General features: G+C 49.4%; 1 protein-coding gene across 2 annotated transcripts; it reads right to left on the bottom strand.

Annotated features, from left to right (window-relative positions):
- Window positions 1-1,642: 1,642 nt before the first annotated feature.
- Window positions 1,643-18,260, bottom strand: HDAC3 (histone deacetylase 3). Of its 2 annotated transcripts, XM_062188943.1 has the most exons (15): window positions 18,163-18,260; window positions 17,973-18,055; window positions 16,551-16,693; window positions 10,391-10,472; window positions 10,205-10,261; window positions 10,032-10,087; window positions 9,601-9,734; window positions 9,102-9,182; window positions 8,668-8,741; window positions 8,444-8,508; window positions 6,940-7,029; window positions 6,777-6,835; window positions 6,458-6,537; window positions 6,068-6,225; window positions 1,643-2,297 (listed from the first exon to the last, which is right to left on the bottom strand). In XM_062188943.1, exons 1-15 carry the CDS (start codon window positions 18,215-18,217, stop codon window positions 2,228-2,230), a joined length of 1,287 nt encoding a protein of 428 aa, XP_062044927.1. In that variant the 5' UTR covers window positions 18,218-18,260; the 3' UTR covers window positions 1,643-2,227. The 2 variants fall into 2 exon arrangements, with proteins under 2 accessions (XP_062044927.1, XP_062044929.1); XM_062188945.1 differs by lacking the exon at window positions 17,973-18,055 and having other exon boundaries at window positions 18,163-18,244.
- Window positions 18,261-18,358: the final 98 nt, after the last annotated feature.

The following is an 18,358-nucleotide window of genomic DNA, read 5'->3' as shown; positions in this document are numbered from 1 at the left end:
TCGGACCCACGTGGGGGGGGGGGTAGCGAGTGGGCGGTGTAGCTCTGCGGCGGCAGCGAGGAGCACCGCCCCCTGGCGGTTGGAGCGGCGCAGGCCTCTCCGCTCCCACACAGCGCCCACGTGGCTGTAAATCCTGGGGCCTCTCTCTCACACCCTAGACCAGGATGTTATTATCTAAACCAAAAATCGCCTGTTACCGTAGCAGGAAACTTAGCATCGGGATTTCTGAGATAATGCGGTTTTTATGTGTACAGTACCCATGCAGCACATGAAAAAACGTTTAGAAAGTGACAGCTACCATGCACTGAAAACCATGGGCCAAGAACATAGCTTGCTCCAGCCTAAGTGCTAGACTCTGGGCCACCCTAGCTCTGGAGTTACATGGCTTAGTTCGCAATCCCATGTCTGCTGCTTTCTAGTTCTGTTTCTAACCTAGACTAACTAAATATTAGCAACAAGTGCCTAAACAGGCATTGTAGCGCACTTAGTACCATGCACGTGCTCTGTGGCAGGACCAGGCAAATGACTCTGTATGTATCTTCTGCCTGAATCCTCACAATCCCTCATGATAGATTCTACTGTCCTCGCCATCTTACAGCTCAGAAATCGGGGCTTTGAGAGTTGAAGTGACTTGCCCAAGCACACAGAACTGATAGAAAACTTAAACCCAGATTAGTCTGACTGCCGAGCCCTATGTTTAACCAGTATTCCCCACTGACATAAACCAACATATGTGGGGGGGAAATGGGGTTCTCCCAGGTATGTTCTTTGCTCTTCCACTGTAACTCTGTCCTTTGGCAAACTCAGGACTCTACTGGCTACACCTGTCCTGTGTGAAGGGTGCATGACACCAGCTGGCTCTCATAGTATGGACTGAATTTACTTAACTACAGCTGATGAAAGATTTTGAGGTACATTTCTGGAGCACCGAGTCAGCGATCTACCCATTCTGGAGTTCCGTGTGCTTAGCCTAGGCCTGGTATGAACCAGGGGCTCTGCAAACCTGCTTGGCAACTAAATTTAGTTTCCTCTCTTGTGCCCCTACAATTCTAATTGCCTGATAGAAAGTTGCACAGAGCTGTCCCGACCACATTTCAAGCTCAATTTGGTCAAAACAGTTGAAAAGTTACTTACACTTTCTAAGGGGAGTGTTTAGAGACAGGCTCAAAGGCAGGAGGGGGCCCATTCATGACTCTTGTACCACTGCCTGTATCTGCTACATTTTCCAGAGGTCTTACTGGACTGCAAAGGCCTCCAGAGAGGGGTTCACACGTGCGGTGACTACAGGACCCAGCATGGTCCCTCACACAGTGAACAAGGGCTCAGGTCAGCCAGTGTGCTGAGTACTTGAGGGGTTTCATCTCAGCGTATTCTCACCAACCAGCACCACCATTCCAACACACAGGCTCAAAGATCTCAAGTCATCCTCTGCTTCCCCTCAATTAGTCATCTGCCCAGGTTTGCCCAACTTAGCAGAAGGCTCTAGCAACTTGCTGAATCTAAGATAACCAGTGTAGAACACATAGACAAAGCCCAACACGGCGTGCAGGGTAAATGCTAACTCTGATGGCTGTTATACTCATCATCACCTCATTTCCTACAGGCATGTAGCAAGAATTAATATTTCCAGAAAGACAAAGGATAGAAAAAATACCAACTTGGTTTATTGGATAAAAACAGTGGTAAAATGGACATAAAGCCAAAAGTTAGAACAGGACATTTTCACATCCTCCCCCTACTCAAAACCATCGTTCTGATAATCTGGGGTTATGGTGTTAGGAGACCAATGTCCCCCAAAATCCCTTACTCTTCACTTGCCTTGTAAGCAAGGCCTGGAGTAGGAAAACTCAGGAGAGGAGGACTCGGAGGCAACCTATGTCCCATCTACCCCTTTATCCGTAGAAGTCTCGGAGCTGGAGGGAAGCAGGGCAGAAATAAGAGACCAGAGGGCTGGGGACTGGCCTCTAGGACCCACTGCCCACAGTGTTCCAGAGACAGCCATTCCCGTCCCTACAGCATCCCTAACAGGTACCATCGTCAGGCTGTAGAACAGAGAAGAAAAGGGGGTAGATGGTTCTAGAACCAGATGTGGTCTCCAAATCCTTCTCCAGAATTAACAGAAGCTCTGGGGATGGCTAGTCATAAGGCCAGGGGAGTCACGCCTTTTCCCTCCCATCAAACCAAGAGTGAAAAGGAATTCCTCAGGACACAGCATCCAAAGATGCTCTTAAATCTCCACGTCGCTTTCCTTGTCATTGTCATGGTCTCCATCATAGAACTCATTGGGCGCTTCTGGCCTGCAAAGCAAGGGAAAACAGGTCAGGATGCTTTCTTCCACTCTCCAAGTTCCATCCTCTTCCCAAACCCTCTCTGGGGCCATTTCTCAGGCCCCTCTGTCAGGAAGCCCCTCCCCCTTCCTGTGGGTGGAGACTGATTACTATTCATTCATCCATGGATTCAATAAACGTTGGTGGAAGTTCTACTCTGAGCCGGGCAGCACTGTTGCAGGCCTTTGGCAACACAGTGGAGAAAAAAGCTTACCTAATAAGACTGACCACAGCGAAAGAAGGAAACGGTGGAGAAAACTGTGAACACAGTGAGCTCACATGCTGGAGGCAAAGGACGACATTTCAGACAAGCCTTATTAAAGAAAGCTGCTCTAAGAACATAAGAAGACGGTGGCCAGGCAAGGATGCCGGAAGAACATTCTAAGCCTCAAGAAAACCAAGTGCAGGGGTCATGATGGGCAAGGAAACTGACAGATGCCTGGGAGGGCAGGGAGGGGCATGCGAGCAGAGCAGGGGAGATCAAGGATACAGGCAAGGGCCGCGGGTAGGGCCTTTTAAAGTCCTGGTCAGAAACCTGAATTTTCTTCACAGTGCAAGGGAAAGGAGAGTTTGAACCACAGGAGTGCCATGATGTCATACATGAGACACAGAATGAGAAAGGGGCGTGAAGGTAACCCAGGGCCTGGTAGGTACTCAATCCCAGCGTTGTGGTTTGAACAGGATTTAGCTCCCTCAACTCACCCAGACGCTTCAAGGCAAACTCTTCTTGTAAGAGGTAATAGATTGGGGCGCATATTTGATCTAATTATGGAATCTGGCAGGTGGGCCCGGGGAGAAGCCTTCGGTCACTGGGGCTTTGCCCTCAGAAAGTAGTTCCCGCGAGAGGGCTCATTTCATAAGCAGAGCGCGCTCCCCGTGTCCCTCTGCTACCTGGCTCAGGGTATAACTGTTCGTCTGTGTCCTCTAGCTGCACCAGATGTCTGAAGCAATGGGACAGCCCGATTTGGGCCTGTGGGCCCCCAAAATGCTAAGCTGAAACAAACCACCTTCCCTCCTAACAAGCTCTCCCAGGTATTTTGGTTGCAGTGATGATAGAGCTGACCAAAAACACTGGCTGCTTGCTTTTCGAACAATCTACTGTAGAAGAGGGAGAACTGAGAAGTATCACTGAAAAGCTGAGGCACGAAGCCAGGAGAGGCCCCCTCCACCTAGGAGCCAGGTCTCGGTCACCTGTAAGTGCACCAGGCTTAAGGGGTGGAGTGAGAGACTCAGGTTGGAAGCTCAGCCCTGATCCTGAACAGCTGAATGCCTGTAGGAGGCTGACTCCAGCTCCCTGGGCCGCAGGTTCCTCCTGTTAATCTGAGGGTAAGAGCCACTCCTTAGAACAGAACGATGACCTGACGGTTGCAATACCAAGCACTCAGTATTGAGTCTGGTGCTTAGCAAACCCACACACTGGTAACTCATTATCTCTACTCTAAGTCATATGCAAGCTGGAGCTATAGGCATCAAAGCAGGACAGGAACTCAGTGGGTGGTCTGACAGTGAGGTAAGGCTTAGGAACAGGAAGAGGCCTGAGGCTTCTGCTGGCTGTTGAAAGGGGCTGGTATAATACAGACAGGAGGCCCAGATGCCAGCCAAACTGATGAAAAAGCCACACTCGGATAACAAGAATTTAAAAATAGGTTTTACCAAACCAATCAGACAATGAAAATCAATTTCCAAAGTCAACCCTTAGAGAGCTGAGGAAACAGAGAGATGATGGTTAACAAGGCCCTGTGTCAGGCAAGGCCTCCCCAGGAGAGAGGAGGAGGAGGGTTTATGGTGTATGCAGGGGGGAGCTGTAAAGTCCAGGTCTGCAGGAGAGGCTGGGAGGCCTGATTTCTAGGGGACGCAGATTCTGGAAGGAGCTGAGAAGCACACCAGCCTTCTGCAGAGCCAGCCCGGCCCCCCGCTGTGAGGGAGCAGCTCTTCTGTGCAGGGCTGGTTACCCTCAGTCAGGCAAGCACAGCCGTCTCTGCACTTCCGGGTTCCACTCTTCTTTCTCAGGCTTCAGAAAAGCTTTGTTTTAGGATTTAAAAAAAGACTCACCTTTTCTCCCCTCTCTAATCCATTCCATCTACTAATGTTTTAGTATGTATCTTAGAAAGAGACTTTTTTTTTTTTTTGAAGAAATACAACCACAATACAATAATCACACCTGAAAAAACCAGGATAGGGAAGAAATCAGAGGGCCTCAGAAAGCACAATGTGGGCAGTGTTTGTCTTGCTCGAGAACCTGGAAGGACTGAGTGAGAATGTAAACTGGGGCTGGCACTGTGGTGCAGTGGGTTAAAGCCCCAGCCTACAATGCTGGCATCCCATATGGGCACCGGTTCAAGTCCAAGCTGCGTCTTCCCATCCAGCTCTCTGCTATGGCCTGGGAAAGCAGGAGAAGGTGGCCCAAGCCCTTGGGCCCCTGCACCCACATGGGAGACTCGGAAGAAGCTCCTGGCTCCTGGCTTAGGATCAGCTCAGTTCCGGCCGTTGCGGTCACTTGGGGACTGAACCAGCAGAATGAAGACCTCTCTTTCTCTCTGGCTCTACCTCTCTCTGTAACTCTTTCAAATAAATAAAATAAATCTTTAAAAAAAAAAAAAAGAATGTAAACTGCTACAGAATTTTTGGAAGGCAGTCTGGCTGCAAATACAAAAAATTTAATTGCACACAGTAACCTAACAGCCACAATTCTAGCAATCTATCTTACTCACTCAAAAAAGACTGCAAAGATGCATATATAAAGGGTTGAATCCCACAGTCTCCATTACCTAAAAAATGGGAAAGAATGTAAATGTCCATCAGTGATAACTGGTTAAATTACGCCACATCCACACAATGGAATATTACACAGGTGATAAAATGCTGTCAGAATACTTCACATTCTGACACAGAGTGATATATTGTACCCAAAAAAAAAAAAAAAAAAAAAAAAAAAGGATGTACTGTCTTGATTTTAAAAAGTCAGAAGTAACTTCTTGAACATCATGTACAGAATGACTCACTTGGATTAACAAAAATCGAAAAAACCTCACAGACAACCAATCCCATGACTGACTACACACATGCATGCAGAACAGCAGGCTTGAAACTGAAAACTGAAATCTAAAGAAAAAAGCCCATCTGAAAAAATAGAAATCGGACTATTAACAGTGGTTCCTGGCTGCAGTGCTGACATCCCATATAGGCGCCGGTTCATGTCCTGGCTACTCCACTTCTGATCCAGCTCCCTGCAAATGCGCCTGGGAAAGCAGCAGAAGGTAGTCCAAGTGCTTGAGCTCCTGCCACCCATGTGGGAGACTTGGAGGAAGCTCCTGGCTCCTGGCTTCAGCCTGGCCCAGCACGGGCCCTTGCAGCTATCTGGGGAGTGAACTAACAGACGTAAGGTTGATATGTCTTCTCTCTCTCTCTCTCTCTCTCTGTAACTCTCATTTTCAAATAAATTTTTAATTTTTTTAAAATTAAACAGTGGTTAGTTCTGTGCAATGGGTTTGGAGTGTGTGAGAACTTGACATTTTAGTGCTGTTTAAAAGATGTGAAATCTTGTCATTAAAAACAGGAGAAAAGAAAGAGTAGGGGAGCTGCAGCAGACTGCAGGAAGCAAGCCAGGGACAATGAAGCCAAAGCCTTGCACACACTTTTGTGATCACGGTATCTCCCCTGCCAGGTATCTTGCATTCACTTCTGCCCACTCAAGCCTCCCCCTTGCCGGCACCCCTTGCTCTCAAGTGCCACCCCCAGACCTGCTGTAGTTCTCCTCAGGACCCCTCTCCTCCGCGTCAGCCTCGTCCGTCCTGTCGTAGGTCAGGAGGTCTGCAGGCACGTCATGAATCTGCACGCTGGGCGCGTGGTTCAGCATCTTCAGGTTTTCAAAGATTGTCTGGCGGATCTGGTCCAGATACTGGGTGGAGGCCAGGAGCAGATGGTGAGCAGCTCCCTGTGATTCCCGGGACACACTCACCCTTCCAGCTGGTTTTTAATCTCCAGGGTTCTTCTAGTTCAGGGCCCCCAGCCAGTAAGTGCCCTCCCTGTAACCCTCACTGCCTCGGCTGTAACTTGGCTGCCTCCTAGCTCACAGCCCCATCTCTGCCAGGCTTTCCCACCCTTGTGCTCAGCCTCTTGGAGCTGCTGACCTGGCGTGAGTTCTGATTCTCGATGCGGGTGCTGACATCTGGATGCAGCGTGAAGTCCGGGGCAAAGTACTCGAAGTATTCTTGGGGAGAAGGAATTAGAAGTAGGGCTTGTACCTGACAGGCAGGTCCCAAGCGTTCCCATCGCTTGCCTTCCCGCTCAGACCCCTTACAAAACAGCTGCCCAGTGCCTTCCCTCCTCTAAGCTCAGGGGTTTAGTCTTCAGAGCTTTGAGCATAGGAACTCGCCCATTTGCCCTCACACTAGGCCTGGGGTCTGGGGAGGACGGCCTTCAGGGGAAGTGTCCAGGGGTAGGCCTTACCACTGTAGGGGAGCTCCTCACTAATGGCCTCTTCAACCAGCAGCGATGTCTCATATGTCCTGAAACCAAGCAGCAGAGCAGGCTAGACTGACCAGTAGGTTGAAGGGCCCTCCTAGCTTACGACAGACTATGGGGGACAAAGGAAATCAGGAAGGGCACTCACCAGCAGCGGGCAACGTTTCGGACAGTATAGCCGCCGCCACCCAGCACCAGTAGAGGGATATTGAAGCTCTTGACATACTCAACACATTCTCTGTCAAAATAACCAGAGAAACGGGTGGAGGAAGTTACCAAGAGCCAAAGCATACTCCTCTAGGTCCTGTCTGTCTGCAAAGAGGCACAAGGTGTGTGCACTGCTCCATATCATGATCTGGGGAGTGCAACTCCCCAAGTTACATCCTCAAGATCTGTATTTTTTTTACATAAAAATTTAAAAATAAAGTAGACCTCCACCTTTGTCCTGTTCAACACCCTCTCTGGCAAACCACCTGTTAATCAATTAGTCTCCTCAGTGCACCAGCAAGTTCACAACAAAACTCAAGAGGCAAGTGTTTGGCCCAGCAGTTAAGATGCCTGCATCCCACACGGGAATGCCTGGATTCAGTTTCTAGCTCCGGCTCCTGGTTACAGCTTCCTGCCAAGGCAGAGCCTGGAAGGCAGCAAGTGATGACTCAAGTACTTGGGCCCCTGACACCCACAGGGGAGACTTGGATTGAGTTCCCAGCTCCCAGTTTCAGTCTGGCCTCACCCTGACCATTGTGGGCATCTGGGGAGTGAACCAGACATGGGAGGTGTCTCTCTCTCTAATAAACTTTTAAAACGAAACTCACGTCACTTGCTTCTTCTCACAGTCACCTCCTCAACCTTAGTCCAAATACCATCTACCCTGCCTAGCCAATGCCAGTGGCTTCCTAAGTGGTCTTCCCACCACCACTGCTGTCCCCACTCCCACCCTACACCTTTCTCCACTAAGCAGTCACTTGAAAACACAAGTTAGGTCACATTACTTCCCTGCATGAAATCCTTCATCTTTGGAGTATAATTCAAACTCCTTTCCAAGGTCCAAAAGCACCACACAATGTCACCACAGCCCACTTCCTGGGCCTCACTGCTTTTACTTCTTCCCCTCCGCTACCTGAGCTTTTCCCTGCCTCCGAACCTTCCGTGGGCCCTCTCACTGCCAGGACAGGCTTCTCTCTGCTTCTCTGATAACTATAACTTGGGCTTTCTTGGCCTCCAGGTCTCAGCTCAAATTTCACCCCTTCAGAAAACCCTTTCCAAATCATGCTATCTGAAGTCATAGGTTTCCCACTGTTACCCTATGTCACATGGTAAATCCATCCTTCATGGGATTTATAATAATCTAGTAATTATATTTGTGTTTCTTTTTTGTGTGTGTTTCCTATGCTATTCTATAGACTCCATGGGCATTTCCTCATTCCATTCCCATCAATGGTATAATGCCTTGAACATAACAGGTGCTTAATGAAAACCTCTTGTGAATGAATGACCATCAAAGGAACCCTGTTTAGTGTGATATTTCTAGTTTAAATGTAGCTATTTTTCATTCCCAAGAAGTGGTTAGGCTCGTTCCCCAACCACTTCCACTCCATGTGACCCCAAAGCCACTTGAAAACCTGGGGGAGGGGAAGGAAGGCAAGTCTCACCCATGTCCTCGGATGCTCAGGTTGAAGCAGCCCAGTCGATCACAGCCCAGGGAGTCAGCTCCACACTGCAAAAAGCAAAACCCCGGGCAGCTGCCGTCAGATCACCGGCCAGAGCATCACGGTATCCTGCACTCCCCTCCTGCCACCCACCGGGGACACGCCTCTTCCCTGCTCTCTTTCCTCAAGCCCAGGCCAGCCCTCCTGAGGAGGCCTGGCAGTATTACCTGCAGCACAATGCACGTGGGCTGGTAGAAGTCCACCACCTGGTTGATAACTGGCTGGAAAAGGTGCTTGTAACCTGGGAGAGGGCCAAAGATGGGCACCTGGCACCCCAAGGGGATGGGGAGACAGGGAACAAAAGGAAAAGGGGATTGAGAGAGCATGTAGCCCAGGAAAGGGGTGACCCACAGACTCAGACCACTGGATCCACACCCCCGGAGGGGGTCCCAGACTGCGATGAGTGGCTGATAAAAACTGGTGACCCTCTTCCCAGAAAAATGCACATACACACAGTATGCCACATACAGTCTCTAGGGGTTCATAGCCCTCCTGAAGGCCATTCACCCACCTGGCCCAACAGTAGTGAATACCAGGCAAAAGCCGTCACTTAAGGAGAGAAGAAGGGCAGAGTCAGCAGGGAGGAGACGCCGACACTTACTCTGATCGTCAATGCCATCCCGCAGGGGCACGTTCAGACAGTAGTAGCGGCCACTCTCTGCTCCCACTTCATACATGTCACCTATAGGGAAGTGCCGGGGGTAGCCGTGCCCGCAAAGCACCCACAGTCGGCTGCGTCACCTACATCTCCCTCCACCAGCCTGTACCCATTCAACAAATATTCTCCCGAGGGCCTACCACGAGCCAAGCTGTGTAGCAGGCACTGGAGATAGGAGACCGAGCAGTGAACTGCACTAATGACATTAACACCTGCCAAGCTCGCATTTATCCTCGGGGGAGGGGCCGCATGATGAGGAGAAGACAGTAAAGGAAACGACATGAAACACCACGGTAATTACAAGAAGCAGTGAGTGCTCTGGGAAAGAAACGGGGTAAGGTGACAGAGAGGGGAGCAGGAGGTGATCTCTGTGACGCTGGGACATCTGAGCTGACAGAGGAAGGCCAAGCAGGCGGTGACAGCAGCGGCCCTGTTCCCATACCTGTGCCAGGGAAGAAGTAGTTTCCATATTTGTGGAAGGACACCGTCATGACCCGGTCGGTGAGGTAGAAGGCCTCCTGCACGCCGTCACCGTGGTGGATGTCAATGTCAATGTAGAGCACCCGGGGGTGGTACCTGGGGTGAGGGCAAAGCCAGGCTCTAGGGTAGGGGCGAACCCCCAAACCCACTCTGCCTAAACACGGGATGGGGAATTTTGAAGACTCTACTTCTGCCCAAGTCCCCTGAAACCCAATCCCACCAGGAGGCAGGGACAGGAAGCAGATGTGCAGAGATGGCTGAAACGCGAGCAGGCAGCAGTGAGTCTGCAGCAGAGCAAGGTAACAGGCAGCTTGAACTTGGGAGAAGTGAGCTGGGCAGGAGGAAGTCAGGGCCAGGGACCTCCATGGCGGAGAGTCTCCCCCAGCTACTTACTTGAGCAGCTCCAAGATGCCAATTACAATGTCATTGACGTAGCAGAAGCCAGAGGCCTATGGCAAGACACCGGTCTTAGGGAGATGGGTGACTCCCCCACCCAGCTGCCTCCCACTGCCATCCCAACCACCTACCCCAGGGGGCCACCGCCTCCCCTTCACTGCCTCCCTTACCTCAAACTTCTTGGCATGGTGCAGACCACCAGCCCAGTTAATGGCAATATCACAGATCTGAAAGACAACCACGCAACTCACAGCCCTCCTCCTCCCCATGCCCAAAGCTGGGCGCGCAGGGTCAGGGTGAAGGCCCTGAGTCAGAGCCCCACAGGAAAGGGGGAAAGGACTCGGGGGCCACGTCACCTTGTTGTTAAGCTGAGTTGCTCCTTGCAGAGACGCGCCAGTGTAGCGGGAGCAGAACTCAAAGAGCCCGGGGAACACGGGGCTGTGGGCAAGAGAAGTTGCTGGAATGCCTTTGCCTCTGTGCAGGACTCCTCTTCTCCACCCTCTTCACCCACATGCCCCCAGCCCCCATTTGTCAGCAACGCAACTGGGATATCTGCAAATTCATTCAATAAATACTGTGCATCAAACTGTGGACCAAGCCCTGTGCAAGGCACTGAATGGTAAGTAAAGGAGCATTTAACTCTGCCAGGAAGTTGGCACCCCAGCTGGGGACAGAAGCACACAGCTTCGAGGTTCTTGAGTATACAGGAAAAAAGAAACACACTGAGAACACGTGAGGTCTGCTTTCCTTAAAAGAATCTTCCATGGGTATCACCCTTTAACATAATGTTTAATAGTATCTTTTGCAGTCACACATTACAAAAAGTGAACTGTATTCCTATATACAAGGACGAGGAATAATGAGACAACCCACAGAGAGCTGTTAGCTCAGTGCTCGGCACCTGGTAAGCCTGTAATAAATGCTTGCCATAAGTACCGTCATCTTGATTCTTTATAAAAAGGAGAGGCTTAAAGCCAGACACAAAAGGCTACATACTGTATGACTTGATTTATATATAGCATTCTGCAAAAGGCAAAGCATAAGAACAAGACATCAGATCCAGGGGCCAGCATTGTGGCATAGTGGGTAAAGCTGCCACCTGTGATGCCAGCATCCCATGTGGGCAACGGTTTGAGTCCTGACTGTTCCACTTCCAATCCAGCTCCCTGCTAATGCGCCTGGGAGAGCAGTGGAAGATGGCCCAGGTGCTTGGGCCCCTGCACCCACCCATATGGGAAGCCAGAAGAAGCTCCTGGCTCCTGGCTTCGGTTTGGCCTAGCCCTGAGAGATTTACAGAGACAGATCTTTCATCCACTGGTTCACCCCACAAATGGCCACAACAGCCAGGGCTGGGTCAGGCCAAAGCCAGGAGCCAGGAACTTCATATGGGTCTCTCACATGGGTACAGGTGCCCATGGACATGGGACATCTGCTGCTGTTTTTCCAGGTGCATTAACAGGCAGCTGGATCAGAAGAGGAGCAGCCAGGACTCGAACTCACATCCACATAGGATGCCAACACCGGTAACACAGACAGGGACTTAACCTGCTATGCCACATTGCCAGCCCTCTAAACCTGACTTTTTTTTTGTTTCTTTTTTTGTTTGTTTCTTTTTTGTTTGCTTGTTTGTTTTCTTTTTTTCTCTTTTTTTTTTTTTGTTTTTATTTTAGTTTTTTTACTTTTAAACCTGACTTTTAATAAAAAGGAAAAGCATGAGGCTGATATGGCATAGCAAGCTGAGCCACCACCTGTGACACCAGCATCCCACATCGGAATGCCAGTTTGAGTCCTGGCTGCTCTGCTTCTAATCCAGCTCCCTGCTGATGTGCCTGGGAAAGCAGCAGAAGATGGCCCTAGTACCTGGGCCCCTGCCACCCGCGTGGGAGACCTGGATGGATTTGTAGGCTTCTGGCTTCAGACTGGCCCAGCCCAAGCCATTTAGGGAGTAAGTCAGCAGATGGAAGATCTCTTTCTTTCTCTCTCTCTCTCTCTCTTTCTCCCCTCCCCTTCAAATAAATAAAAAATATATATATACATATATACATATTTAAATAAAAGGAAGAGATTAAAAAGTCCCTAGTTCAAAAGTTTCTAGTGCGAAAAATGGAAATATAGTGAATTTTATAGTTTCTCAAAGGGTTTGGAAGAATTAGTGATTTGTACCTAGAAAACAAAGCACATGGAAAAAAATGCAATTATTAGCTCCAGGAAAAACAAAAGTCATTCAAGAAAACAGATTAAATTGCACTTTGAAAGGGTACTATAAAAACTCATGGGAAATGGGGGCAGGCAAGTGGGACAGCCATTAAGAAACCACTTGGGATACCCTCGTCCCTTATCAGACTGCCTGGGCACGAGTCCCAGCTCCACCCTCATTCTACCTTCCTGCTGATGTACACCTGGGAAACAACAGGTGACGGCTCAAGTACATGGGGCCTTGCCACCCATGTGGAAGCCTGATGGAGTTCTGGGCTCCTGGCTTCAGCCCCGCCCAGCCCTGGTTGCTGAGAATATTTGGGAAGTGAACCAGCAGATAAAGGCTTCTTCTCTGTCTCTTTCTCTGCCCTTCACATAAAAGGGATCCTGTTTAAAATTAAATTTTTTTAAAGTCATAGAAAATGGAATTAAGAGGTAAGTTTATTTTGGTTCAAAAACTTTTTGAGGAGCCGGCACTGTGGTGCAGTGTGTTAAGCTATTGTCTGTAGCACCAGCATCCTATATGGGTGCCAGTTCAAGTCCCAGCTGCTCCACTTCTTTTTTTTTTTTTTTTTTTTTTGAAACAATCACATTAAGTCAATTTTATATTTTAAAAATCAGAGGCAAGAAGTTTAGGAAAGGATAATTTAAAAATTTAGTTTTATAACACTAAAAACTGAAACATTCCCAAAGTGTACTATACATTTGTAATAGTTCTTTTTTCTTTTGTGTTGGCTCTTCTAATCAGTAGAGAAATGACCTCTATTATCAGTTCTCATTGAATATCAATGAGAAAACTCATGATGAGACCACAATGAATAAGCCCAAGAATCTTTTTACACGAAATTATTATGTATTGCGTAGGTGCTCCATTTCTTATCCAGCTCTCTGCTAATGTGCCTTGGAAAGCAGTGGAAGATGGTCCAGGTGCTTTGGTGCCTGCACCCATGTGGGAGACCTAGACACAGTTCCAGGCTCCTGGCTTTGGCCTGGTCCAGCCCCCACTTTTTTTTTTTTTACTTATTTATTTGACAGGTAGAGTCACAGACAGTGAGACAGAGAGAGAGAGAGAGAGAGAGAGAGAGAGGGAGAGGGAGAGACAGAGAGAAAGGTCTTCCTTCTGTTGGTTCACTCCCCAAATGGCCACAACGGACGGAGCTATGCCAATCCGAAGCCAGGAGCCAGGTGATTCTTCCTGGTCTCCTGTGCGAGTGCAGGGGCCCAAGTACTTGGGCCATCTTTTACTGCTTTCCCAGGCCACAGCAGAGAGCTGGACTGGAAAAGGAGCAACCGGGACTAGAACCCGGCGCCTATTTGGGATGCCGGCGCCTCAGGCAGAGGATTAACCTACTGCGCTATAACACCAGCCCCAGCAGCCCCCACTTTTGTGGCCATTTGGGGAGTGAACCAGCAGACGGAAGATTCTCTCCCTCCCTCTCTCTCTCTCTCTCTCTCTCTCTCTCTGTGTTTCTGTCTCTTACCCTTCTTCTGAAATTCTGACTTATAAATAAATATTTTTAAAAAGACTTTTTGAAATCCATGGATTATTCAAAAAGCTCCTGGAAAATATGAATTATGGAAAAACTATGCACAGATTTCAGAAATGTTTGCAGCAAAATAAGCTTATCTTGGGGCCAGCGCCGTGACACAGTAGGTTAATCCTCCACCTGCGGCGCCGGCATCCCATGTGGGCACTGGTTCTGGTCCCGGCTGCTCCTCTTCTGATCCAGTTCTCTGCTGTGGCCTGGGAAGGCAGTGGAAGATGGCCCAAGTCCTTGAGCCCCTGTACACGTGTGGGAGACCCAGGAGAAGCTCCTGGCTCCTGGCTTTGGATCGGCACAGCTGTTGCAGCCATTTGGGGGGTGAACCAACGGATGGAAGACCTTTCTCTCTGTCTCTCCCTCTCATTATCTGTAACTCTACCTCTCAAATGAATAACTAAAATCTTTTAAAAAAAAATAAGCTTATCTTTTAATTCCACTTTTCCATGAGCTTTCTGAGGTACTCTCACACTATCTGGCTTGACAGTCAATGTATTTTCCAGTTACTATAATCATAGACTGCTGATCTATGAAGAAACTGTGATATAAGTAAAATTCTGAGAAGCTAGAGGGGAGGGGAAGTCAGGATGATGGTACGAGAAGAGTTAATGTTCACGTACCATCCTAAGAGCTAAACAGACAATGCCTGAAACTCAAAAATGAAGAAACAGCAGCAAGAGACAACGTAGCAAGGTAATGTAATGAAAAGCCCAGATTCTTGGAACCAGGCTACCTAGGTTCAAATTCTGGCTTCTTAACACCGACTGACAACTGTTGGGTTGGGCAGGCTGTTGAATTTGGGAGGGCTGCCGTGGCCTCATCTGTAAAAGGAAGAACAGACCCTGCCTCATAGGTGTTGTTGAGATTAGGTGAATGAATGATTGTCAAGCATTTAGACCAGTATCCAGCACCACGCAGCTACTACCCAAGTATTACAGGTTAGTAGGAGTAGATTAACAGCATTTAAAATCCAAAGATAAACACCAGAAGAAAAACAGCTAGACGTGGCTGCCCCCGTGGAGAGATTTTTGTGTAGGAGGGATAGGTCTGGGATTGCTTTCTCTTTCTTTTTCTTTTTTTTTTTAAACTTAAAGTCTTACAGTGCAATTTACCTATTTATTTTAGATCACTTTGAAAGCAGTCAGAAACATATGAAAAGAGGGTTGGAGGGAGAAGAAAGGGAAACCCGACTGTCCTAAGAAACACAAACAAGCACAGTGTAGCTTCGGTCTGGCCGCAGGACTCATGCAGCACAAACAGTCCGGGGTAAGGTTTCGTCACTGCACAAAGAGCATCTACAGGGCCCCAGCTGTGGCCCAAAGCCTGACTCTGCATTCCCAGACCTAAAACTGAACTCAGAATAGCAGCAGGACAACAACAAAAAATAAGACACCTCCCGAGAGAGCATGTGACCCAACCTCACAGGAACAGTGTGGTGTGTGCAGGACCGGGCCCAGCAGGCTGGCATGGAGGTGCTGTGAAGGGTGGGAAGGGGTGGGAAGGCTCTGGCGAGGCTGTGCAAAGAAGCAAGGGCTTTCAGGAAGGACATTCCTTGCTGGCGAGGTGTGGGGAGGTCAGGAGAGTGCTCAAGGCCAGCTTAAGGAGTCGCCCTCTGCCCTCCTGCCCCGGCTGCTTCTGTCGGTAGGCTCTTTCAAGGAAACACAACAGTGATTCAAAACTCTGGGCTCTGGATCTGAATCCTGTCACCTCCACTGACCAGCTGTGTGACTCGAGTTAAGCTTCCAAATCTTCTCAAATTTCCATTTACTTATGTACAAAGCAGAAAAAGACATCTCAGGGTTGACCTAAGAATTAGGAGACTGCTCAGCAACCCTCAGATTAATACTTAGCAGAATAAGCACTCAACAAATGCTAGCTATCACAAGAAACACCAGGCAAGAAATAAATTCAAGGAGAAGGTCGGCAAGCCATAGGCTGAAAGTCTTTTTTTTTTTTTTTTTAAGATTTACTTATTTATTTGAAAGTCAGAGTTACACAGAGAGAGGAGAAGCAGAGAGAGAGAGAGAGGTCTTCCATCAAAATAAATTCATGGAGAAGAGGGGGAAGCCATAGATGAAAGTCTTAAGAGACATGTCAACCAAATACAATGTTGACTTGATTTAGATCGTGATTTAAAAAAATTGACTGCAAAAAAAAAAAAAAAAAAAAAAAGAGGGGCTGGCATTGTGGCACAGCAGGGTAAGCCGTCACCTATGATGCACAGCATCTCATAGGAGCACCAGTTCAAGTCCTGGCTGCTCTACTTCCAATCCAGCTCCCAGCTGATGCACCTTGGAAGGCAGTGGTAGATGGCCCAAATACTGGGCATCGACATGAGAGACCCAAATAGAGTTCTAGACTCCTGGCTTTAGCCTGGCCCAGCTCCAGTTGTTGCAGTCACTTAGAGAATGAACCCACAGATTTCTCATGCTCTCCCACGCTCGCGCTCTCTCTCTCTCTCTGCCTTTCAAATAAATAAAATAAATCTTGAAAAAAAAATGAGATGAATGAGGAAATCTGAATACTATTTGCATAACTGATATTTAGGAATTATTAATATTAATATTACAACATTGTTGGTGTCCACCATGGCATCCTCAGCACTGAGTACAGGCCCTGGCCTAGAGCAAATGATCACTAAATATTTACTGAATAAACAAGTGAACAGTGACTCAATGACAAGTAGCCCCGCCTCCTATCTTCCCACTGCTGCCAAGACCTCACCGAAGGGCCTGGTACCAACGAGCCTGATGACATCCAAAGTCCAGCCTCCACTCACCAGTCATCGCCCACGTTGAAGGCATTAAGGCTCTTGGTGAAGCCTTGCATATTGGTGGGGCTGACTCTCTGAAGGAAGTCGATGTAGTCCTCAGAGTGGAAGCGGCACATGTCATGCTGGGAGGCCTGGTACGGCTTGAAGACCTCGGGATGGAGACACAAGACGAACTCAGGCAGGGCCAGGCTCACTCACGGAGCTGAGAACACCCCTCACTGAACCCAGTCCTAGAGACTGCCCAAACCCACACAGCAATGCCCCCACTCCGCCATCCTTATTATTCTATGAGAAAACACCAGCGAAGAAAAAAAGCTCCAACTAGCCAGGTGGGTTATGCTGATCAAGACCCCTGAAGGTTGCTTCCTCTCCCTCCCACTTCCAGTCCAACGTCTCCTCCCTTCTTAACCTCGAGCGCTGATCTCCCTGCCCTGTTCCCTACATCTCCTATTCCTGGTTCCCTCCACACTCATCTCCCTCCCCTCTCTGATTCTAGTCTCTCTCATCTGGGTTCTGGAGTCAAATATACAGTCTGTATGAGAACCTGCTAACTAAAATGGAAGGCGCTAAATCAAAAATGCACCTATCATCTTAGGGGTTGGAGTTCACACACCTCTTTGAAAACTGGGCAAGGAAAAAGATACGCACAGGTGCATCCAAGCAAACAATCTCCAGGGACCCCCAGGCTCCTGCACTAACATCACCGCCGTCTTGTCTATGACCCATCCACTTGTCTGTGCCTCAGCACAAGCAATGGACATTCATCCCTGCTGCTGACCAAGTCCTCTCACAAGCAAGGGTTGGGCTTAAGAGTTACTATCCCATATTATTCACAGCGATCAATTCCATGCTGGGGACCCACAGCCTGGGAGACGGAAGATTGGGTAGCTATTGAGCAGAAGCATGTAGAGGTATTCTGGGTTGTAAAGGGAACTCCCAGGACATCTGCTCTCTTCCACACCCACTCATTCATACGCAGCGTGGTGCAGAGTTCTCTCTGGAACTCTAGCTCCTCGGAGGCAGAGAGACTGGAAGAGCAGCGATAGGAACTGTGGGGTAAACCTCACACTCAGAAACAGTGATCCAGTGCCCCCCACCCATATCCAATGCCACAGCCCTGTCCACAGCCTATAATGCCGGGGGAGGAAAAAGCCTGCCTTTAAGCCAGGCCCGCATCACCCTAATCCTAGGACAAGGGTTGGCCTGCTGGAGGGCAAAGGGCGGCGGACCTGAGGTGGAAAAGTTACTCCCATTAAATCAGGGGAAGCCTCCTCGATACCCTGCATGTAAAGGGGTGCCTCTGGGGTCTTCCATTCGGCCACCCACTACTCCAGGAGCGGCTTGCCCCTGGTGCAGTCGGCCCAGCCCACCTAGCCCTAAAGCCGCAGCTGGCCCTCGCCCTCAATCCCCAGAGGCAGCGAGACTCACGATCATCTTCTTATAGAGGCCGTAGTGCAGGACCAGGCTATGGGTCAATGCCAGGCGATGAGGCTTCATAGGGTGCCCAGCCCCTGGGGGTGCGGGAGAACGGAGTCTGTCAGTTCCCGCCCCTGGAGATGCAACCCCCAACTCGAAACCTCTGCGTCCCCACCCCTCGCTCACAACCCTTTTTCCTCACCGTAGTGGAAGTTGCCCACGTCGGGGTCGTAGAAATAGGCCACGGTCTTGGCCATGGTGCCGGCCGGAGCAGGCCCCGCGCCTCCGCCGCCAGCCCCACCCCCGCCGTGCGTGCTGCGCAAGCACGCAGCCTGCCCCTGCGGAACGGGGGCGGGCCCGCTCCGCCCCGCCCCGCCCGCCCAGGCCACGCCCCTTGC

Source organism: Lepus europaeus, chromosome 4 (assembly GCF_033115175.1).
Source record: "Lepus europaeus isolate LE1 chromosome 4, mLepTim1.pri, whole genome shotgun sequence".
Lineage (NCBI taxonomy): Eukaryota > Metazoa > Chordata > Mammalia > Lagomorpha > Leporidae > Lepus > Lepus europaeus.
The sequence above is the reverse complement of the archived record's forward strand: the minus strand, read 5'-3'. Positions and strand labels throughout refer to the sequence as shown.